A 25,231-nucleotide genomic window follows, 5' to 3' on the forward strand; every position below is an offset into this window, starting at 1 on the left:
AAAGCCCCTAGTCGCCACATTCCGGCACCTGTTCGGGGAGGCTGGTACGGGAATGGAACCATGTTGCTGGCCTGCCTTGGTCTCCTTTCAAAGCCAGCGATTTAGCCCTGTGCTAAATCTGGAGAAGTACCAGAGGTTCATAAAACTGCCAATATGACACCCTTATTCAAAAATTAAGGGAATCAAAAAGCAGGTAACTATCAGCCGATTGGCCTATCATCTATTGTTGGAAAATGTTGGAATCAATTATTAATGAAGTAATAGCAGCACATTTGGAAAATCATAATCTTATCAAACAGAGTCAGCATGGCTTCATGAAAGGGAAATCATGTTGAACATATTAGAGATTTTTGATAAAGTATCAACCAGAGTGGATAGAGGGGAACCAGTAGATGTGTTGTATTTGGACTTCCAGAAGGAGTTCGACAAGATATCTCACAAAAAGTTAAGTCATAAGATAAGAGCCCATGGTGTTGGAGGTAGTAAAGGTAAAGTTGCGATCGTCCCAGATGGCCACGGGCTGCTTTCCCCTTTGCGGGAGAGCTGACTGGTGGTGATTTAACCTGAAGATCACCACACCTAAGGCGAGGGGCAAGGTTGAGAAGGAGGGGCCTTCATGAATAGCCTCAGCTGGTACGGGAATTGAACTTGCTGTCTAGCCCAGTGAGCTAAGCCGGCCCCCTATTGGGGGCAGTATATTGGCATGAATAGAGAATTGACTGATGGGAAGAAAACAACGAGTGGTGATAAGGGATTATTTTTCAGGTTGGTGACCTGTAACTAATGGGGTTGTACAGGGATCAGGTGCTGGGACCGCAACGGTTTACTACATATATATATAACTTGGAGGAAGGAAGGAAATGTACGATAGCCAAATTGGCAGATGACTCAGGTGGAAAGGCAAGTTGTGAGAGGGATACAAACAGTTCAAAGAGACATTGATAGATTAAGTAAATGGGAAAAAAGTTGGCAAATAGAGTATAATGTGGGAAAATGTGAAGTTGTTCATTTTGGAAGGCAGAACAGAAGAACAGAATATTATTTAAATAAAGAAAAACTGCAGAAAGCTGGAACACAAAAGGACTTGGAGTATGTGTGCACGAAACACAGGAAGCTAGCACACAGGTGCAGCAGGTAATCAGGAAAGCTAATGGAATGCTTACCCATGTTTCAAGAGGGTTGGAAGGTAAGAGTTTGGAAGACTTTCTGCAACTGTACAAGGTACTGGTGAGACCACATCTGAAGTACTGTGAGCAGTTTTGGTCCCTTATTTATGGAAAGATCTTGGGCGGGATTCTGCGGGAATCGGCGGGGCGGGAAACTCCAGCACGGAGTAGCGTGAACCACTCCGGCGTCGGGCCGCCCCGAAGGTGCAGAATCCTCTGCACCTTCAGGGGCTAGGCCGGCGGCGGAATGGTTTGTGTCGCGCCGGCCGGCGGGGAAGGGGCTTGGCGCCACGCCAACCGGTGCCGAAGGGCCTCTGCCAACCGGCGCAAGTTGCCGCATGCGCGGGAGCGCCAGCATATGCTGGCGTCATCCCAGCGCATGCGCAGGGTGGGTTCATCTCTGTGTCTGCCATTGCGGACTTTTACACCCGCCGACGCGGAGCAATAGAGTGCTGCCACGGCACAGGCCTGCCCGCGGATCGGTGGGCCCCGATCGCGGGCCAGGCCACCGTGGGGGCACCTCCCGGGGCCAGATCCCCCGCGCCCCCCCCGAGGACCCCGGAGGCCGCCCGCGCTGCCTGGTCCCGCCGGTACCTGTTGTAATTTACACTGGCGGGACTGGCCTAAAATGGGTGGCCACTCGGCACATCGTGGTCCGGAGTATCACCGGGGGGCCACTGCCAGTGGCTGCCGACCGGCGCGGCACGATTCCCGCCCCCGCCAAATCCCCGGTGCTGGAGAATTCGGTAGCCGGCGGGGCGAGATTCATGCCGCCCCCCAGTGGTTCTTCGACCCGGCTCCGCCCCTTATTTCATTGGAGGTGGTTCAGAGAAGGGTGATCCCCGGTATGGAGGGATTGTCTTATGAACAAAGGTTAAACAGGTTGGGACTCTATTCATTAGAATTTAGAAGAATGGGAGGTGATCACAATGAAACATCTAGGAATCTTAAAGGGCTTGACAGAGTAAATGCTGAGAGGACCTTGGGACCTTTCCCCTCATGGGAGAGTCTCAGACCAGAGTGCATACTCTCGGAATAAAGAGGTGCCAATTTAAGATGAGGAAGAATTTCTACTCTCAAAGGGTTGCAAGTCTTTGGAACTCCTTGCCACAGATAGTTGTGGGGGCAGAGTCCATATTTAAGACTGAGATAGATTGATTCTTAATCAGTCAGATAATCTAGGTTTACAGGGAAAGGGCAGGAAAATGGTTGTGAGGATTGTTAGATCAGCCATGATCCTATTGAATGGCGGAACAGGCTCGAGGGGCCAAACAGCCTACCCCTGTTCCTATTTATTATGGTCATAGGTAGAAGCCTATTGGGCAGAATCCTACACTATTTTGGCAAAGTGAGAATCCCGCTGGCACTGGTGACAGTAAATCACACGCAATACTGAGCGTCTTGAAAAACATTTTAACCACGTACGTGGTGGCCTGCCACTGATTCGCTCGCCCTGGGACAACTTATCTATGCAATCAGTCAGGCTCTCCATATAAATGCCTTCCCAGCACTCCCCAGCATTTGTTCCAGATCGAGCCGGGAGGTGTGGCTGCCAGGAAGCCAGTGCCAAGATACTCTGAGGGAGCCCGGACCGAGGCCCTGGATGGTATGCAGCAGAGGCCTACACCTGCATTCCGTAGATGTCCTTCCATCCAGGTTACCATCCCGCCTGGGAGGTAGTGGCAGCCTTAGTGGGTGCCAAGCTACTGCAGAAGAGGATGGAGCAAAAGTGCTGCAAAAAAATGAATTACCGTCTTTGCGCGGCCAGGGTATATCTGCCTCCTCAAGTATCCCGCTGCACCACTTCACATACCTCTGACACGTTACCAACACTTATCATGTAACCTTTGTTCCCCAACCACACCCCACTCCCCATGCTCTCCCCCAGTAGCTACTCTGCTCCTCACATCCCTGCTCCCACTCAAATCCTATGCATGCCGGCTCCATCGCCATCTGAACTGGCAGGACTCCCGCCAACATTCTCCCCATCTGGCTCATTGCAGGAAAAATCCGAGCACAACCGGCTTGAGAGGGCACAGCCACCTGGAGTCATGCCAGATCTCAGATACCGGATGCCCTTTGATGAAAGGGCCCTTGACTTGGCCGGCGTTGAGCAAAACCAAAAGTGAGAACCTTCAAGACACGCATTCATAGTTCAAGCCTCACGTGAGGAAGCTTTCTCCCATCAATTATCCCTGAGATGCACTAATTCCATCTCATTTTCCTTGCAGGACAATCAGTTGACCGGCCCGAACTATCCTCTGTCCCTCTGGACACCAGAGACACGAGCAGCTCTGAGGAAGACAATTTAGAGACAAGCATCAAGGAGGCATCCCAGTTGTCACCCGTATACAACACCAGCGCAGATAGTCTCATGTCGCTGGGATTAAGTAATAGGCAGGTTTCTCGGTCACTGACTGGTGAGCACCTCATAACTGAAGATCCACAGCAGGCAGGGGCAGGACGTCTCAGGGATCCAGCACTCGGAGGGATACTGAGGGATACTCTGCTGAGCCCCTGGCCGATGACGTGCCCCTTGATCTGGCCGTCCTAGAGCTGCAGAGTCACGAGCATCAAGAAGGGATACCAGGGACTGTCAGGCTGACTGGAGGAGATTCCAGCACCTTCTGTCTGAGTAGATAGTGCCATCACTCCAATGCAACAAGATCAAAACTGTGAGGGTGGCATCGACAGTGGAGACCTTAACCCAGGGCACGCACGCCATGGTGGGTGATGCCCACTCCATGGTTCAGCTCAAGACCTACAGGGCTGAGGGTGTGAATCTCATGGTGCAGGACTTCAACTGCATGGTGCAGGCACCAGTGGTAATTCACGACTGTCAGCTCCAGGGGATGGTGGGGTGTCTAGATCTTACTCCAGCTGTCCCTCTATCCCACGGAAGAGCACACGGGCCCCAAGATACCAGAAGGTTAGACGATTGGCAGGAGCGCAGCACAGGACCTTCCACCCAGGAAACACTGAAGCCTATCTGACACCCCACTTCCTGTGAGTGACACATCTCTAGCCCTACGCACCGAGGAGGGCAAAACTGAAACACCTGTGCAGGATGTCCACCCAGGTAATTTCAGGCACCAGGATATGTAAGGCAGCAGACCACCTCAACCTCAGCTGTGGATTCTGAGAATACTTCTAGATGTAGTGGGAGGGTGAGGAAGAGTAAGAAATTATAGCCACCTAGTGGGTACGATTGTACCTAGGCACAAGGTGATAAAAGTCACCATGGCAATAGAGTTCTTGTATTAAGCACACCTTTGTTCACCTACAGATCCTCCATCTTGTCATTTCATGGCACCATGCTCTGCAAACAGCCGCTCACACTCGACACTTCATCCCTATGGAATCGGAATCACAGCGCTATGTGTCTGCATCTCGTATACAGATTACTAAGTGAGGAAGCGCAGCTGCTGGACATGCCCACCCCTGGACCCACTCCTCAACCCCTCCATCAATGGAAGGTGACACCGACCGCTAGCATCAACGCTCAGGCACTGTGGCTTGGATTCTCCGGTCGCTGACGCCAAAATCGCGTTCGTCAATCAGACGGAGAATCAGAATTCCCGTCTAAATCGGGGGTGCCGCTGCTTTCGCGATGTTCCGCTCCCTCCAAAGCAGCATACTCTAGGGGTACGTCGTGCCACGTATCGACGGCCTCAGGACATTGCCTGACGCCCGCCCCCCGATGCTCCGCCTCCGACCGGTTGAGTTCCCGATGGCGTCGGTCGTGCGTGGTCTCATCCGTCGGGAACTCGGTGTGGCGGCGCCGGACTCAGTCGGGGCAGGGCCGATCCGCGAGCAGGGGGGGGCTTTATTAGGGGCTGGGGGTACTGTGGGGGGGGGGGGGGGGTGGACTGAGATGTGCGAGCCGGCCAAAGGGGGACACTATTTCGCTGGCTGGGTCCACGAGCGGCCTCCGCCATGTAGCACGGCGCGGCCCCTCAGTCCATCGCCGTGCGCATGCTTGGCCACGGACCCGCCAGTTCTCCGGGACGTATCAGCAGCTAGAGCTGGGTGCTCCACGCTGCCAGAATGCTAGCCCCCAGGAAAACAGGGAATCGGTGGCCGTTTTACGCCAATTTATCCACACATGTCTGCCACTCCTCTCCAGTGATGAGGCGGCCAGGGTCTGACAAAGTGTTGAGAGATTGCCCACCTCAAATGTAAGTTGGATGGAAAAAATAGGAACTCCTGACCTCGGAGGGGGCTGTAGTAGGTGAGGTAAATCATCCAGCATTTCTGAACTTCATGATAAGGCCGTTCATTGGAAGGATGCGTTCAATTCATGGTCAGGTAGAAGTCAGACAAACTTCTGAGGATGAGAGAAGTATCGCTCTGTCCACAATGCAAGTCAGCATCATTCTCCTGCAGCATGCAGCCAACGGCTTTAGCGCCCTGCCCATGAATGTAGGAACAATTACAAGGACCTCCCGCAGGCACCTCAGTGGTGTGTTGATGTCACACACATGATGGGAGAGCTCTTCACTCCCTGGTTCTGGTCAATCCCGAACTACGAAGCTATGAGGGATTCCTTAGCCCTACGCCCCATGTAGGCCCTGGCTATCATCAGAGGTGCTTTCTCTTCTTTCTCCATGGGTTTCCCCTCACCGCCCTCATATGAGGAGATGTGGCACTCCTCCATCTCCTCCTGGTCTCTTCACTGCAGCACCAGGAAATGGAGAGCAAAGCAGACGACAATATTGCAGGACACCCACTGGGGGCCATACAGGAGGGCTACCCCAACCAGTCAAGACACCAGAATCACATCGCGAATAGCCCAATTGCCTATTTGACCAACACTCGTTATAGCGAGTCTCAGCGGATGTTTGTGGCCTCCGCACTGGTGTCATCAGCCACATCCTGAGAGAGTTCTCCCGGCCCCCGAGGAGCCACCCCTCCAGCCACTGCTCTCCCTCAATGATGGCTGGGATCTGCGAGCATCCCAAGATGCTCCCCAGGAAATGGGCACACACCTGCGTAATGCCGCATCATGGTGGTCTCAAACAAGTTGGACATTTAGGGAGTGGGATCCCTTGCGGTTCATGAATGGTGCTGCCTGCCACCATGGAGACTGCAGGGCCACGTGGGTGTAGTCGGTGTACCCTGCACCTGGGGCACATCTACTAAGTGGTCAGAACCCATGGCCCTGATGTCCTGGCATGCCCGGTCCCGGATCAGGTTGATGTACATTTGTGCCCTCCGGACAAGCCACGGGCCCAGCCTCCCCTCCTCTGCAGGATGCTGGTCTGGGCCATGTGCTACTGGTCAATAGCAGTGAGTAGAATTGCCAACTCAACTGGCTCCATGTTTCTCCAGAATCATTCACTGAAAAAAAGAGAACATCAAAACTGAATGATGAGGATTCCAGACTGTGGACCCTCAGCCCTACCCGCTACTGGGACATCCATGCAGGTGCTTCCCTCTCAGTGAGTTCCTCTCCATTCAGCCTCACAGTCATAGAATCCCTACAGTGTAGAAGGAGGCATTTGGCCCATCGAGTCTGCACCAAACCTCTGAAAGAGCTCCCTCCCTCACAACAGCATAAGCCCACCTAACCTTTGGACTCGAAGGGGCAATTTAGCATGGCCAATCAGCCTAAACTGCACATCTATGGACTGTGGGAGAAAACCGGAGCTCCCGGAGGAAACCCACGCAGACACGGAGAATGTACAAACTCCACACAGTCACCCAAGATCGGACTTGAACCCAGGTCCCTGGCACTGTGACGCAGCAGTGCTCACCTCTGTACCATCATGTCACCCTCACTCCCTTCCCTTTCACACAATAGCCACTTCCCCACAGTTGTCTCTCTCAACTCTGCCTGGATGAAGCATGTCGACACTCAAGAGTCACAGTGGTACCTCACCCCTGACCATTTATACCCCAACCCCTTACCATTCCCTCCCCCCCCCCCCCCCCCCCCCCCCCACTAACCCCTGACTATTCTTCCTCCTCCCTCCATCAACCCCAGTTTTAAGTGATAGGGCAGTTGTGGGCATGCACTGGATAAGTGATTGTTCCTCATGGGGAATGTCATTGATGCCCCCTGTCATGACCTTGAACGGGGTGAGTGTTGAGAAACATCACCATCACATCTTGCATATGGGTTCACATTGGTGTAATCTGTTTAACGCTTCCAAACTGAGCGACAAATTAAAGGCACAGCCCTTAAAGGGAAAAACACATCACCAATGAAACTTAGAATATCAAACAAAATGTGATTAAGGGGGTAAATAAGTCCGGTCCCTATGGTGCCCACCTGGCATGGAAGGCCTCGAGGTTTCGAAAAGGGCTCCAACAATTTTGATTAAACCAAATAAACTAAATTGAATAAACTGAGGGACAAAATAAAAGGTGCAGCCCCTTATAGGGATACTGCCGTAAACAAAAACAAATCGCAAATGAAACTTAAAACATCAAACCAAACTGTGATTAAATAGGTTGCTAAAGCACCTTAGACCCTGTGGGGCCCACCGGGCATGGAAGGCCTCGATCGTGAGTGTGGACACTGCTTTCTCCCTCTCTGGGGACACCTGGCTGTATAATGTAGCTGGGGTAGAGGGGCAGACAGTTGGATTGGACAACTTCCTTGGTCGTCCACTGCCTGGGCTTGTTTATGTCAAGTTTGGTCAGGCCAAGCAGCAGGTTCATGAGGAGGTCCTCCTCCCTGTCCCTTTCTGCACAGGGTATCCATAGGTCAGTAGCATGGGGCTGATGAGCAAACAACACTGCAACAAGAAGTTTTTCAAAAAACTTAAAAGGGGTGCAGCCTGAAACAACCTTTGTAAACATGGTCCACAGATACCACAAGGCCACAAAAAAGGCAGGCATCTTTCTTGGGAATCCATGAATTAATGCAGTCTATTAGAGCCCTCAAAGCAAAAGCAATAGAGCATTCCATGCCATCGTCCCATCTGTGGGCCTGCATCTCCTTGATGCCATAGGGGAAGACATCACACGTCAAGACTAGCGGTCGAGTTAGATTATGGGCAGCACGGTAGCATTGTGGATAGCACAATTGCTTCACAGCTCCAGGGTCCCAGGTTCGATTCCAGCTTGGGTCACTGTCTGTGCGGAGTCTGCACATCCTCCCCGTGTCTGCGTGGGTTTCCTCTGGGTGCTCCGGTTTCCTCCCACAGTCCAAAGATGTGCAGGTTAGGTGGATTGGCCATGAAAAATTGCCCTTCGTGTCCAAAATTGCCCTTAGTGTTGGGTGGGGTTACTGGGGATAGGGTGGAGGCGTTGACCTTGTGTAGGGTGCTCTTTCCAAGAGCTGGTGCAGACTCGATGGGCCGAAAGGCCTCCTTCTGCACTGTAAATTCTATGTAAAAATAATGGGTGAGGAGTTGCGAGGATGACAGACGTTTCTTCACCCCGCCGAATGCTTCTTGTAAGGCACCCCAAATCCAGTTCTGGATCTTCTTTAGCAGTATGTGGGGGGGGGGGGCGCCAACAGAGTGGCCATGTTTGAGATGAATTTTCCATAATAATTCATCAGGCCTAAAAATGACCAGAGTTCAGTGGTGTTCCTTGGAGTTGGGTCACTTTTATGGCCTGAACTTTCTCCTCCGCAGGGTGCAGGCCATCTTTGTTCAGCCTGTACCCCAAGTACATTATTGACTTCGCCCTGAACACACACTTGCTCCTTTTAGCTGGGTACCCACTTACCGTCTGAGCACCTCTGCAGGTTGTCCATGTTCTCCTTATCAGTGGCACCTGTGATGAGCACATTGTCTATGTATACAGTTACCTTCGGCAGACCTTGAAAAATACCCTCCATCACTTGTAGAAAGAGTGTCAGAGCTGACAAGACTGCAAATGGGAGGTGGGTGTACTCAAATAACCTTCTATGGGTGTTAATAGTTACATAGTTCCTGGATGTGGAGTCCAGTTTCACCTGTAAATAGGCATGGTTCATGTTGAGCTATGAAATGGGCAGCATGGCAGCACAGTGGTCACAGCGTCAGGGTTTGATTCCCGGCTTGGGCCGCTGTCTGTGCAGAGTCTGCACGTTCTCCCAGTGTCTAGGTGGGTTTCCTCCGGGTGATCCGGTTTCCTCCCACAAGTCCTGAAAGACGTGCTGTTCGGAAATTTGGACATTCTGAATTCTTCCTCCGTTAACCCGAACAGGCGCCAATCACAGTAACTTCATTGCAGTGTTAATGTAAGCATACGTGGGACAATAAAGATTATTATTATTATTATTATTATTAAAGGAACACCCTTCAGCCAGTTTCACTTATAAATCTTCCACCCTGGGCATCGGGTAATGTTCCAGGTGTGAAGCCCTGTTCACCATGAGCTGGTAATCTCCACAGAGCCGGTCAGACTTGTCAATGGGTGCGGCTAACTCTGCAAACTGTACTGGACATATGATTCTCAGATCCTTTAGACACTGCATTCTGTATCAACTTTGGTGACTAAGGCATAGAGAACATGCCTTGCCCTAAAGTACCTGGGTTGAGCCTCTGAGTCTATGTAAATACAAGCCTTGGGCCCCTTTAGCCTGCCAGACCATCCTGGAGCACTTCCGGGTATTTGTCCAGTACATCATTGAAGTTTCTGGTGTCCATCCGGAAAATTTGTTGCCAATTAAATTGGAGGACACGTAACCAGTCATGCCTCACCAGACTGGGTCCAAGGCCCTGCGCCATGGCCAAGAGAAGCCTGATAAATTGATGTCTATGTATAACTGGAGTCAGGGTGGGCTACACGATGCTCTGTGCTTCACCTGTACAGTTGCTGACCTCGCCTTGGTGTCTCGCAGTGTTTGTGGTAAGATCTCTGCACAAAGCCGGTGAAAGGTCTGTTGGTCCACAATGGAGAGAGCAGCTCCAGTGTCCATCTCCATCACCAGAGGATGCCCATTTACCTGCAAAGTGACCCGGATATGTGTCATCCTTTGGGACCGTGATGAACTTCAGCTGCATCAAACAATATTCTTCTGGAGGAGCCACGTGCAAGGCCCTGGCCAGTGGCCCCCTCGGTGGTTGCACTGGGTGGTGTTCTCTTTGCCAGTTCTGGTGGCTCTGATCACCACATGCTCTTCGTCTACACATCTGGCAATGTGGTCGGCTCTCCAGATCGTCCTTGGGGGAGGTACCCACAGGTATGCAGTGGCTCCTGGGTACTGGATCCAACTGCGGAATTGCACGTTGGGTTACCTCATGAGAAGTGATCTCGCCAGTCTGGCACTTCCTCCTGATGCTGCTGGAGTCTGATACGGAGAGCAGGTCAAATTACGACTCATAGTTCATAGCCCCTGATGCTCCTTTATCCCTTTCTCTATTTTCACGGGATAGTGACACACTGATGGCCTCTTTCAAGTATAAAGTGGGCTCTGCTAACAGGTTCCCGTAAGTGGCTGTGCTATTTATCCCTTACACAAGCCTATCCCTCAACATCTCCAAAAGAGGTGGCCCAAACTTACAGCGCCGCTTAAGACAGGTCAAAAAGTCACTACTGATCCATCCAAATACAGCACAGCTGTATGGAACCTATGAAGTTGCATTATAACGGAAGGTTTTGGATCATATTGTTCAGCCACCAGTGCGACCAACTCATCGAACGATTTGCAGTCTGGTGCAGCTGGGTAAGTAAAGCTCTTTATAATTCCCAAGGTTGGGGCCCAGCAGGTGGTAGGGTGGTCACTTTTTGATGACCTTCCCCCAAGATACCACTGGCCTGAAAGAAGTACCTCATATGTTCTGCGTATTGGCTCCAATCTTCCAGACCTGCTTCGAAGGCCTCTAGCTTACCAAATAAGGACATTTCCAAACTTTACATCCTCATGTTCCTGCACGGTAGTTGTCCGGGGTGGTTGGGCATTTTAACACGCTAGTCCAAAGTCTCCTTTGTCCTCATCGCCAGTTTAATGACCAAGGAAGCCAGCGGTAGGAAGGAAAGGATTTATTTTATTTTTAACAATAATCTGCTCACGGCAGTAGCTATCTACAATTACAGTCCTCTTGGGACAACCAACATGCGCTCCCTGCTTGGCCGACTTTTATGCTCAGTTCGAAGAGCCCCAGCTGGGTGAGAGTCAAATTTCTGAGACCCATTTTTCAGGCAGAAGTTTCAGGGATCGCCTTTTATACAGGTCTTGTTTTCAAAGGGCTTACTTTCAACTATAGGGTAAGGGGGGAAGCCATCACTGAGATTTACTGAAACACCCAATTTGCACTCTCACCATCTGGTATGTCTATGAACAGTCCAAAACCATATAACCTTTCTTGGCTTCCAAACATGGTGTGAGGGTTCCATCAGTCTATGAAGATTCCTTTCTTCAGCATCATGAACATTAAACCGGACATGGTGCTCTCAATCTTTCAGGGAACATGCCACCTGGTTCCGTATTGATCCATTTTTACTGCGCTCATTGGATGTTAGGAGCGGAACAATGGTGCTCCCACCAAAATCCCACAGAGGCATCAAACCTGAGCCCAATCCCTGATATGCTTCCATCAGGCTGTACTCCCACTTCAGGGACCTTCACCAACAACCCCCAGCCCGGGTGAGGAAGTAATGGTATCGACAGGGTCTGCAGTTTCAATGTTGCTCAGAGGTGAGAGGAAGCAAAGGAAAGGGAAGGGCCATGTCATTGGAAAATGTCACACTTGCACTATTTCAATGAACATTGTCCAAATACTGTTTAATGAATAATTAATTCAAGTATATCAAAAATTAAGGACATTTTGATCAAAGGTTGGGATTGACCTTGACACGAGATCAACTATTATTCGAGTATATGATGCTTATCAGTATCCTGACACTGTCTGCATTCACGTTTTAAATTTAGCCTCTGTAACTAACCTCTCCTGAAACATCAATGTTAACAGGAGGCACTTTAACTTTGTCCTGTATTTTACTTTGGACGCTGCTTATAAATTTGAATGAGTAGGACAACAATGGTTCTGTTGCTGCCCACTTAGTTACCTGTTCATGCCACATTTTCATGTAATAGATCCTGAAGTCTCACCACAAGAGCTCTCTGAAATCAATTGCAGTGCACGCATGAGGCTTCACTGAGAGCCCAGAAATCCATTACTTTTGTTGAAACACCCGCGTCTCAGGACAAAACATTGCTTGATTCAGAGGTCTGGCTCTCTGGTCTCTGCTGTCAATTTCACACTATTTACACATGGTGAAGTGATTGCAAAGGCTTGTGTTTCTATTATTGACACGTTAAAGGGTCTGGATGATTGACACTTGTATTGACTTTAGTAAAATGGCTTTTTTCAATAGAAAGCAATGCATTTTTTTTAAAGCCATAGAAACATATGAAATAGGCACAGAAGTAGTCCATTTTGCCCTTCAAACCTCCTCGGCCATTCAATAAGATCACGGTTGATCTGTTTGTGTTGAGCTCCACATTTCCCATTGATTGTGTACAGTGTGACAATGGGCACTGAAGTGCCATAGCTTGGTCTAGGAGGCATGAGGGGTCATGGGGGTAAGCAAAGTGCCATCGCCTAGCATAGGGGAGCATGTTTGGGGGATCATTGGGGGTGTGTGGAGTATCATAGCTTGTCATGGGGGCATAAGGGGCCAGGGGAGATTGAGAAACTTAACTTGTCATGGGAGCATGAGGTGCCAAGGGGAGAGTGGGGGCCTTAACTTGGCATGTGGGCATGAGAAAGACCTATTGAAGTCATGTTTTAATTGCTCCTACAATCTAGGGTTCATGACCCTTCTGAGCAGTCTGTGAACTGGGACTCTTTAAAAAGCTGGCTCGACTCCACAAAAGTTATTGAGTTGTTCATGTCTATCCCCACAATGAAGCCGGACAGGTCGGGAGTGCCGGATGAGGTCTTCTGACCTGAACCAGCCTGTAGCCTTTAAAGGCACAACCAAAAATTACATAGCCCAAATTGCGACCATTTTCCAAGTCATCCCGACTCAGTAAAAATCCAGCTCTTTACCCGAATTGTTTTGTTAAATCTTGGTCCCTCTAGGCCTCCCCATCCACTTACACCCTACTCCCAATGCCCCATCCAAGCTAACTCATACCTACCCCCCATCCACCAACTCAATAGCCCCTAATACCCTCCATGCCAACTTATCGCACTTCCATGCCCATTCAGTACACTCTGTACTGAACCAATGGACCCATAACAAAGGCATGTATGGAAATGCTCTAAAAACAGCCATTCATTACTTTCTTTAAAACCTGCTCTAACAATCCTAAAATGTGTCAATCAACCAGAACTTTAAAGCATCAATAGCAGAAGCTGTAAGCACTTGGCATCTTTTTATCTTGTGTAAATAAACCTAGAGCCAGTGACAAAATAGATCACAGAAAAATGGCTTGTAAACTTCTCAATCAACCAATGTTTCCCCTACATACCTATTTCAACAAAGGGAACCTTCATGGAAGTCTGGACTCTCAGTCAAGCCTCATTATGTATGCATGCTTTCTTAAAATGAGGCCAGTTTGAGGCTTGTGGCATGCTCATACTCAAGTATAAGGTTGAAGGAGGTGTCGGAGAGCTTGTTTCATCTCTGCAATCTGAAGGCCTGTTAAGAAAACAACAACATTGCTACTAAACCTGCTGACAAGGTTGGAAATGTTAGAGTTGAACCTGAGAGAATGGAGAGCTTCAAGATCGGGGAAGGGTTAGGTTAAAGTGAGTGTGGCCTAACTGGTCTTTGGTTATGTTTATACTCTGCACAAACCTCCTCCAACTTGTCTCCTCCAACGTGGTCCTACTCTTTTTCATATGGCTCTATTCCCTTCTCCCTTGTGTAAGTATCAAGCCTGCTCGTAGTGCATTAATGCTATCTGCGTCAACAATGCGTTTCACAGTCGCATCACTCTCGAAGAGAATTGCCTTCAAAATTATTTATTTGATCTGTCAGTGACTACTGTATCTTATGTTTATGTTCTCGTCATAATCATTTACAACAAAATAAACAAAATGGTTGCCTTTTGACAAAAATTGTATGTTTTATATTAACAATTTTCCTGTTTGTTCCAGGCCCTGTAGAAAGTGTATGGTAACAACAATGAAAATGCACCGCTCTGCTTTCCAGTTGGCCGTGTTTGGTCTAGTCCTCTCGTACTCCGTGACTCAAACACAGCAGGGTAAGGAGTCACTAAAATTAAAGTCAAGCATGAGTTACTATCTGGCCTTGACATGTGAGAAGTAAACACGAGGAAAGACTGTGAAACTGAAAGGGGTTCATTGCCATCTGATAATAATGAAGAGATTCAAATTAAATCAGCAGCAACATGAATGTAAAACATAGGGGTCAATTCTTCAATACTTGTACACTGGTGATTGAGGTTCTGCAGATAAAGGTGGCTCTTTTTTGAGCTAAGTACCAAAATGGCTCTGTTGTCTGTCAGTTGTGTCTCAGTTGGTAGTATTCTTGCCTCAACCTCAAGCTTCTGGGTTCAAGTCCCACTCCAGGGCTTGAGCACACAAATCAAGACTGGCACTCTCGTGCGGTACTGAGGGAGTGTTGGAGATGGTATCTTTTGAATGTTAAACAATTTGGTTGGTTGTGGCTGAACTGAAGAATAGCTGTAGAATTGTTCAATTCACAACTTTTATTACACTCACACAACTCTTCACCGTGCCTCTTCTGTTCTCCCCTCTGTTACAGCTCTCCTTTGTTCTACAGTAGTTTTAGCTTTTTTGACTGTCAGCTCTATTTGTGGCCACAGGGTTTTTTTTTTGTATCCTAACTTCCTTCCTGTTGATATATATTGCTTCCAGGTCAACGGTCGCCATGTCACATGGATTTCTTATTATCTAAGGAAATTACAATTAATCCCATTACAATTGGTGCAAATTCTGAACAACTCTTATATTCCAAGGATAGATGTCCTGACATTTTAATGAAGTTTCAAATTTACCGTACTGTATTTCTTTTGGATCAAAGATTGTCACATCTAACCAATCAAAATCTTTCCATCTACTCTATAATATTCCCTTAATAGACTGGAGACTTCAAACTTATCTACATTCTGGGGACAATTTAACCCTAATTTGTATATTTTTGCCTCGTAATTTAACCCTCCTGCCTTGGACCTTACATGCTGTCTGTAAACTTATTTTCTGTGATAATACTCATTAAATATGCTGGGTAGTGGAATCCGCCCACATAGAGAGTGCTCAGGTGCTACAATGCCTTAAATAGGAAGATGTCTAAAAGAGAGGGGAAGTGTTCCAAATCATTTCTTTACATTTAAAAAAACCTCTAACCAAACTGTGGATCACCAGCTGCAGCAATGCCCAGCACAAGCCCCTCTTCCTCCAACCTTGACAATAAAGCTTGGCCCAGGCTGTATCTCCACCCAATCTCCTGCTGCTCCTGAGTCAGTGGTCATTGAGACTCCACACTCACATCATTAGTTTACTGTGGTGGTTGTCCAGAGGCAAGTAGTCATGCTGCTTGCTCAGAGTGCGTGCATGAAACCATCTGACGTCAGGGGCGGAATTCTCTCATAATGGGACTAAGTCCCCACCCCGTGAGAAAACGGGCGCAAATCACTCGGGACTTTCCTGGAGAAAGTCCAAAGTGATTCTCTGTTTTGAAGGGGACTTGCAGGGCCTCGGAGTGCTCCACGCAGCTCTGGTGCCGATATGGGGCCCTGCATTTCTAGCCGCAGGTCCGCACAACATGGTGGACAGACACAGCGGGCCGGCCCCAACAATATAGGGCCCCCCCAGATCGCACGCGCCCACCGATCGGTGGCCCTCGATCGCGAGCCTGGCTGACCTGGAGGGCCCCCCGGGTGATGGATCCCCCTGCCTGGGCAGCTGCGGACACAGAAACTCCGAGTGCCCGCCGGGTGGAACTATGAGTGAACCATGCTGGCGGGAACTCGGCCAGCTGCCGGCGGAGGATCGCCGCGGGGGCCTCTTTCAATGGCCCCCGACCGGCGTCGCGTCAACTGCGCATGCGCGATTGCCGGCGATTCTCCGGTCCCCGGAGAATCGCGTGAAGGCATTGGAACCGACAACGTGTCTGACGCCCCGTTCTCCACCCCCCCACCAAGCACGATTGTGGCGTGGATGCTCGGAGAATCCCGGCCCAGGGTCTCGCCATCTATGGCTTTTTCGTTTTCCGTTGCTATATAAAAGCACTGTCACAGAATAAAAGCCACGGTTGTTTGACATGTACAAATGTGGAGCAGAAAGTCAAAGTTATGACACAATTGGGGAGATAGTGTGCAGCAATTGCAAACTCAGACAAGATTTTGCCCTGCAGCATTTTTACTGTCAGAAGTGCATCATGGTATTACATCCATCTGCTGATGAGACCATGCTGTGGCCACATCCCATTCTGGTTCCTCAGGTTATTCAGGGCAGGCTGTGAGTGAATAGATTGTCTCCTAGGAGCTTCCTCCTGGAAGAGAGGATCATACTCTATCGGGTGCTGCAGCTCAAAGAACCAGGGCATCAACGTAGCACTGGGCTGTAAAAAATATGAAGAGCCCCCATGTTTACAGTCTCCTTCTCAGAAATTCCTTTGGTTCAAATAAGGGAAGGAAGCGAGGAGCCATATGGGACTAAAGGAAGGAGACCAAATAAGGCAGTGCTCCAAGTACAGTGAAAGGAAGCACCTTGGCAGTTATCATAGAATTCATAGAATTTACAGTGCAGAAGGAAGCCATTCGTCCCATCGAGTTCGCACCGGCCGTTGGAAGAGCACCCCACTTAAGCCCCACGCCTCCCCCTATCCCCGCAACCCAGTGACCCCACCCCAGTTAGAGTCATTGCCAATAAACCCACATAGCAACTCAATGGTGAAGAAAGTTTGATGAAGCCATGGGGCTAACTAAGGTAAGAGAAAAACTCTGAACTTCCAACAATGCGCAGCAATAGGCGTTTGTAACGTGTGCAGTCACCTTTCGTTGAACCCTTAACTTATCAGACGTATGCATGAGGCACCACAAGGCCCTTTGTATCCTTTTCCTTTTCCTGTACGTATTCTGTCATTCAGCGCCTAACATGTATGGAAGCAGTAAATATATCATCCCTGTTAAGGAATGCTCATTGTCATCTGGGCCACATTTTATTATTTGTTTTTTTTAATAAAGAACAAAGAGACCCATAACCAATGGCAGATCAGTTTCATGGGACTGAAGGAAGGAGTCTAAACAAAGATTTGCTCCCAATATGACAAAAGTAAGTGGCCTTGGCCACAGATATTGTTAGACAGCTGCAGGCACATTTTGGCTAATGGTACATTTTCCTGACCTCATGCTGCATATCAAAAGACAACTATAATGTGTCATATATTATGTGTCTTGGGAAGACACATAAGAGAAGCAAAGTAGAATCTTACCCCACTCGCAATACTTTGAACTATATCGCTGTTCCATCACAATTGCTGGGTCAAAATCCTGGAACTCCCTTCCGAACAGCACTGTGGGTGTATCTACACCACAGCCGTTCAAGAAAGAAGCTCACCATCAATTTCTCAAAGGCAATTGTGGGTGGGTAATAAATGCTGGCCTAGCCAGGGATGCTCACATTCTGTGAACGACGAACAAAAATGCTACATTCATAAACTTTCTTCTCTGAAAGTGACAACAGCAGCTTGAAGCACCCATCCAAAGATTGTCCACTCTGTGTAAACAACATTTCAATGGTGCTGTGGTGGCAGCTGCCCTTTACCACATTCACACCGATAGTTTGTCCATTTGTAAGATCTGTGGTATATAGTAGGAGTTCAGCGTTGTCTGGCAGCTACTGAAAGGGAATGCGCATGATTTTTTAAATTGTATGAAATAGTTGTATGCATGCTGCACATTAAACAGAAGGATGTAGAAAAATATACTCCACTGAGGGTTCAGTGAAATGTACACCGGTGGATACAGACCTGGGGGCATAATGAGTTCATTACGCATCATCCTTAGAAGTGAACTGATAAATTCACATGTTACTGTCCTTTAGATAAGAGGAAAATAGCACAACAAAAATCTATTCTTTAATCTCTTCAGATGCAGTATTTATTTGAAAGCCTTATTTGTAAGGTCATCGAGTGAGTTGTCAAAACATACATAGAAAAATAAGGCTCTTTTAGTGTTTGAGCTGTGTACATGTTGTAGAAGTGTAAACTGATCATTCTACAGCGAGGCCTGAATGGAGAGCAAATCAGTTCTCCCTGGGGACAGAGCCAGGACAATGGCAGGGGGACGAGCCAGGGCAGTGCAAGAGGGAAGAGCCAGGGTAATGCCAGGGGACAGAGCCAGGGCAATGACAGGGGGAAGAGCCAGGGCAATGCCAGGGTGAAGAGCTAGGGCAGTGCCAGGGTGAAGGGCCAGGGCAGTGCCAGGGTACTGGCAGCAGTGGCAGGGGGCAGTTACAAGCTCAGTGCGCATTGCAGCACCAGAACAGCCAGGGCAGTGCCAGGGGCTAGTGCCAGGGGCAGTTCCATGAGGCAGCAACCACAGCAGTGCCAGGGGGCAGTATCCAGGATAGTGCCAGGGGGCAGCACCTGAGGGCAGTTCCCACAGAAATGCCAGGGGGCAGTGCTAGGGCAGTACCGGGGGCATATCCACGAGGCAGTGCCAGGGGACAGTTACAAGGAGACAGTTACAAGGGACAGTACCCGGGGCAGTGCCAGGGCAGAGCCAGAGCAGTCCCAGGGAGTAGTACTTGGTCATGGACCACACCCCCTGAATGTTGCACTCACCTGAGCTTCCCTGGGAGATCTGCATGCCAGGTTCACTACTTGGGAGACCAGCCGTGATTCACACCAGTCTTCGCTCAACTGCCGTGGATGGATATTGTGACGGGGCGGGGATGATTCAGGCATAGGGCCTAATAATGACAAGATAATGTTTCAAATGAGGTGTCAGGAAATGTGGCCCGTCACTGATGGGGAAGGGACAATTGCATCATGTGATTACGCCAACATAATTCACAACTTGGCAGTTCTTGCGATATTTTCTTCTCCCGGTGTCAACCTACCAAACACGAATGTCCACAAATCATTGAAGCTGGCAGGGCAGGTTCAAAAATACATTAATAAGTCATTCAAGATCTGGACTTTATAAACAGAAGCACAGAGGACAAAATCAAGGAGGTTTTGCTGAATCTTTATAAACACTGGTTCAGCTTCAGCTAGAGTATTGTGTCAAATTCTGGGCAGCACACTTTCAGAAGAAAATCACAGACATCAAATGACTGCAGCAGACAATGATTAAATGATGATAAAAGATAGTAAAAGGTATTGATAACGTAGATGAAGAGCGGTACTTCATCTTGCGGGGAAACCTAGAGTAAGAGTCATGTTTTAGGATAAGGAGTAGCAGATTTAAAACAGAGATGAAGAGAAATTACTCATGAATCTATAGAATTCATTGCCCTAGAGTGCGGTAGATGCTGGGACATTGAGAAAATCTGAGGAGAAGACAGACAGATTTTTAATTGGTAATGGGTTGAAGGGTTATGGGGAATGGGCAGGGAAGTGGAGTTCAGTCGGAGAAGAGGTAAATCATAATCATATTGAATGGCAGAGCAGCCCGAGGGACTGAATTGTCTCCTTCTGCTCTTAGTTCTTATGTTCTTCCGTGTTCTTATTTGGTCTATTATGTCCATGCTCTGCAGGAAAAGCCCAGCAGTTCATACTAATCTGTCTTTTCCCATAGTCCTATAAATCTTTTCTCTCCAGATAATTATAATTTAATTAAGTCCCTTTTGATTGAATTTGCCTCCACCACAGTCTTAGGCAGTCTATTCCAGGCCATAATCTTCATGTCACCTCTGGCTCTTTTGACAATCACCTTACATGGATGTTCTTTGGTTCTTGACCCTTCTGAAAATGGGGACAATTTCTTCCTATTTACTCTGTCTAGACCCCTTGTAATTTTGGACACCTCGATCAAATCTCCTCCCAATTATCTCTTCTCTAAGAAATATCTTCTCGAATCTATGTAACTGAAATCTCTCTTCCCCTGAACCATTCTTGCACCCTGCACCCTGCCCAATGCCTATACCTTCTTCTGAAAGTGTGCTGCCCAGAATTTGACACAATACTCTAGCTGAAGCTGAACCAGTGTTTATAAAGATTCAGCAAAACCTCCTTGATTTTGTCCTCTGTGCTTCTGTTTATAAAGTCCAGATCTTGAATGACTTATTAATGTATTTTTGAACCTGCCCTGCCATCTTCAATGATTTGTGGTCATATACACCCATGTCCCTCTGCTTTTCACCCCTGTTAGCATTGTATCCTTTACATTATGTTGGCTTTCCTCATTCTTCATATGCAAAGGCATCAATTCACATGCCATGTCCATGCCTTTTGGAGGTCAGTCATCTCAGTTCGAGGACATCATTGCAGGAGTTCCTCAGAGTAATGTCCTAGGCCCAACTATCTTCAGCTGCTTTATCAATGACCTCCCTTCCAACATAAGGTCAGAAATGGTGATGTTCGCTGATGACTGCACAATGGTCAGCAACCACCATTGCGACTCCTCAGATAATGAAGCAGTCTATGCCCATATGCAGCATGACCTGGACAATATTCAGACTGTGCTGACAAGTGGCAAGTTACATTCACACCTCACAAGTGCCAGGCAATGATCATCTCCAGCAAGAGAGGATTTAACTATCATCCTTGAGATTCAATGGCATTATCATTGCAGAGTCCCTTATGATCAACATCCTCCGGGTTATCATTGATCAGAAACTGATCTGGACTAGCACTATAAATACTGTGGCTAGCAGGATACAAAGAACAAAGAACAAAGAAATGTACAGCACAGGAACAGGCCCTTCGGCCCTCCAAGCCCGTGCCGACCATACTGCCCGACTAAACTACAATCTTCTACACTTCCTGGGTCCGTATCCTTCTATTCCCATCCTATTCATATATTTGTCAAGATGCCCCTTAAATGTCCCTATCGTCCCTGCTTCCACTACCTCCTCCGGTAGTGAGTTCCAGGCACCCACTACCCTCTGCGTAAAAAACTTGCCTCGTACATCTACTCTAAACCTTGCCCCTCGCACCTTAAACCTATGCCCCCTAGTAATTGACCCCTCTACCCTGGGGAAAAGCTTCTGACTATCCACTCTGTCTATGCCCCTCATAATTTTGTAGACCTCTATCAGGTCTCCCCTCAACCTCCTTCGTTCCAGTGAGAACAAACCGAGTTTATTCAATCGCTCCTCATAGCTTATGCCCTCCATACCAGGCAACATTCTGGTAAATCTCTTCTGCACCCTCTCTAAAGCCTCCACATCCTTCTGGTAGTGTGGCGACCAGAATTGAACACTATACTCCAAGTGTGGCCTAACTAAGGTTCTATACAGCTGCAACATGACTTGCCAATTCTTATACTCAATGCCCCGGCCAATGAAGGCAAGCATGCCGTATGCCTTCTTGACTACCTTCTCCACCTGTGTTGCCCCTTTCAATGACCTGTGGACCTGTACTCCTAGATCTCTTTGACTTTCAATACTCTTGAGGGTTCTACCATTCACTGTATATTCCCTACCTGCATTAGCCCTTCCAAAATGCATTACCTCACATTTGTCCGGATTAAACTCCATCTGCCATCTCTCCGCCCAAGTCTCCAGACAATCTAAATCCTGCTGTATCCTCAGACAGTCCTCATCGCTATCCGCAATTCCACCAACCTTTGTGTCGTCTGCAAACTTACTAATCAGACCAGTTACATTTTCCTCCAAATCATTTATATATACTACAAAGAGCAAAGGTCCCAGCACTGATCCCTGTGGAACACCACTGGTCACAGCCCTCCAATTAGAAAAGCATCCCTCCATTGCTACCCTCTGCCTTCTATGGCCTAGCCAGTTCTGTATCCACCTTGCCAGTTCACCCCTGATCCCGTGTGACTTCACCTTTTGTACTAGTCTACCATGAGGGACCTTGTCAAAGGCCTTACTGAAGTCCATATAGACAACATCTACTGCCCTACCTGCATCAATCATCTTAGTGACCTCCTCGAAAAACTCTATCAAGTTAGTGAGACACGACCTCCCCTTCACAAAACCGTGCTGCCTCTCACTAATACGTCCATTTGCTTCCAAATGGGAGTAGATCCTGTCTCGAAGAATTCTCTCCAGTAATTTCCCTACCACTGAAGTAAGGCTCACCGGCCTGTAGTTCCCGGGATTATCCTTGCTACCCTTCTTAAACAGAGGAACAACATTGGCTATTCTCCAGTCCTCCGGGACATCCCCTGAAGACAGCGAGGATCCAAAGATTTCTGTCAAGGCCTCAGCAATTTCCTCTCCAGCCTCCTTCAGTATTCTGGGGTAGATCCCATCAGGCCCTGGGGACTTATCTACCTTAATATTTTTTAAGACACCCAACACCTCGTCTTTTTGGATGACAATGTGACCCAGGCTATCTACACCCCCTTCTCCAGACTCAACATCTACCAATTCCTTCTCTTTGGTGAATACTGATGCAAAGTATTCATTTAGTACCTCGCCCATTTCCTCTGGCTCCACACATAGATTCCCTTGCCTATCCTTCAGTGGGCCAACCCTTTCCCTGGCTACCCTCTTGCTTTTTATGTACGTGTAAAAAGCCTTGGGATTTTCCTTAACCCTATTTGCCAATGACTTTTCATGACCCCTTCTAGCCCTCCTGACTCCTTGCTTAAGTTCCTTCCTACTTTCCTTATATGCCACACAGGCTTCGTCTGTTCCCAGCCTTTTAGCCCTGACAAATGCCTCCTTTTTCTTTTTGACGAGGCCTACAATATCACTCGTCATCCAAGGTTCCCGAAAATTGCCGTATTTATCTTTCTTCCTCACAGGAACATGCCTGTCCTGTATTCCTTTCAACTGACACTTGAAAGCCTCCCACATGTCAGATGTTGATTTGCCCTCAAACATCCGCCCCCAATCTATGTTCTTCAGTTCCCGCCTAATATTGTCATAATTAGCCTTCCCCCAATTTAGCACATTCATCCTCAGACCACTCTTATCCTTGTCCACCAGTACTTTAAAACTTACTGAATTGTGGTCACTGTTACCGAAATGCTCCCCTACTGAAACATCTACCACCTGGCCGGGCTCATTCACCAATACCAGGTCCAGTACTGCCCCTTCCCTAGTTGGACTGTTTACATATTGTTTTAAGAAGCCCTCCTGGATGCTCCTTACAAACTCCGCCCCGTCTAAGCCCCTGGCACTAAGTGAGTCCCAGTCAATATTGGGGAAGTTGAAGTCTCCCATCACCACAACCCTGTTGTTTTTACTCTTTTCCAAAATCTGTCTACCTATCTGCTCCTCTATCTCCCGCTGGCTGTTGGGAGGCCTGTAGTATACCCCCAACATTGTGACTGCACCCTTCTTATTCCTGATCTCTACCCATATAGCCTCACTGCCCTCTGAGGTGTCCTCTCGCAGTATAGCTGTGATATTCTCCCGAACAAGTAGCGCAACTCCGCCTCCCTTTTACATCCCCCTCTATCCCGCCTGAAACATCTAAATCCTGGAACGTTTAGCTGCCAATCCTGCCCTTCCCTCAACCAGGTCTCTGTAATGGCAATAACATCATAGTTCCAAGTAGTAATCCAAGCTCTAAGTTCATCTGCCTTACCCGTAATGCTCCTTGCATTAAAACATATGCACTTCAGGCCACCAGACCCGCTGTGTTCAGCAACTTTTCCCCGTCTGCTCTGCCTCAGAGCCACACTGTCCCTATTCCCTAGTTCTCCCTCAATGCTCTCACCTTCTGACCTATTGCTCCCGTACCCACGCCCCTGCCATACTAGTTTAAACCCTCCCGTGTGACACTAGCAAACCTCGCGGCCAGGATATTTATGCCTCTCCGGTTTAGATGCAACCCGTCCATCTTATACAGGTCACACCTGCCCCGGAAGAGCTCCCAGTGGTCCAGAAAACGGAAACCCTCCCTCCTACACCAGCTGTTTAGCCACGTGTTTGTCTGCTCTATCTTCCTATTTCTAGCCTCACTGGCACGTGGCACAGGGAGTAATCCCGAGATTACAACCCTCGAGGTCCTGTCTTTTAACTTTCTGCCTAGCTCCCTGAACTCCTGCTGCAGGACCTCATGCCCCTTCCTACCTATGTCGTTAGTACCAATATGTACAACGACCTCTGCCTGTTTGCCCTCCCCCTTCAGGATTCCCTCTACCCGTTCGGAGACATCCTGGACCCTGGCACCAGGGAGGCAACATACCATCCTGGAGTCTCTTTCACGTCCACAGAAGCGCCTATCTGTGCCCCTGACTATAGAGTCCCCTATTACTATTACTCTTCTGCGCTTTGACCCTCCCTTCTGAACATCAGAGCCAGCCGTGGTGCCACTGCTCTGGCTGCTGCTGTTTTCCCCTGATAGGCTATCCCCCCCGACAGTATCCAAAGGGGTATATCTGTTCGAGAGGGGGACAACCACAGGGGATTCCTGCACTGACTGCCTGCCCTTTCTGGTGGTCACCCATTTCTCTGCCTGCACCTTGGGTGTGACCACATTTACATAACTGCGATCTATGACGCTTTCCGCCACCTGCATGCTCCTAAGTGCATCCAATTGCTGCTCCAACCGAACCATGCGGTCTGTGAGGAGCTCCAGTTGGGTGCACTTTCTGCAGATGAAGCCATCCGGGACGCTGGAAGCCTCCCGGACCTGCCACATCTCACAGTCAGAGCACAGCACCCCTCTAACTGACATTGCGTCAATTAATTAAAATTAAAATTTGTCTTTTTTTTTTTTTAAATACTTTTTTTTTTAAATTGCAAAGTTACTGTCAACTATCTGTTTCCTAGCACTAGATTTCTAATAGAAATGCAATAGCTAACTATAATACTCTCCGATCTCTGGCTTAGATATCCTCTAAATTATAATTAAGTTATTATGTTTAATTAGTTCCCAAATACTCAAATTTTTTTTTTTTTTTTTAAATTTAGGTTAGAATCCCAACCAGCCACTCAGGTCACAGCTTTTCTGTGATGTCACTTCAGTTTCCCCCCGACACACAATTTGAAAAAAGGTATAAAAGTAAAAATCACTTACTTGCCTTCTGAGTGTCTGAGATGTTCTCAGGTTCTCTCGCTGACAGAGACTGCTCCTCCACCACCGATCCTTGA

General features: G+C 48.3%; 1 protein-coding gene across 3 annotated transcripts in view; it reads left to right on the plus strand.

Moving 5' to 3' along the window:
• LOC140393896 (collagen alpha-3(VI) chain-like) overlaps positions 1 to 25,231 on the plus strand; it is a 132,613-nt gene that overhangs the window by 17,412 nt on the left and 89,970 nt on the right. For all 3 annotated transcript variants that reach the window (XM_072480498.1, XM_072480506.1, XM_072480515.1), the window contains exon 2: positions 14,159 to 14,265. In XM_072480498.1, coding sequence (XP_072336599.1) covers positions 14,175 to 14,265 — 91 coding nt within the window. In that variant the 5' untranslated portion in view covers positions 14,159 to 14,174. The remainder of the gene's footprint in view (positions 1 to 14,158; positions 14,266 to 25,231) is intronic.

Source organism: Scyliorhinus torazame, chromosome 2 (assembly GCF_047496885.1).
Source record: "Scyliorhinus torazame isolate Kashiwa2021f chromosome 2, sScyTor2.1, whole genome shotgun sequence".
In the NCBI taxonomy this organism is placed as follows: domain Eukaryota; kingdom Metazoa; phylum Chordata; class Chondrichthyes; order Carcharhiniformes; family Scyliorhinidae; genus Scyliorhinus; species Scyliorhinus torazame.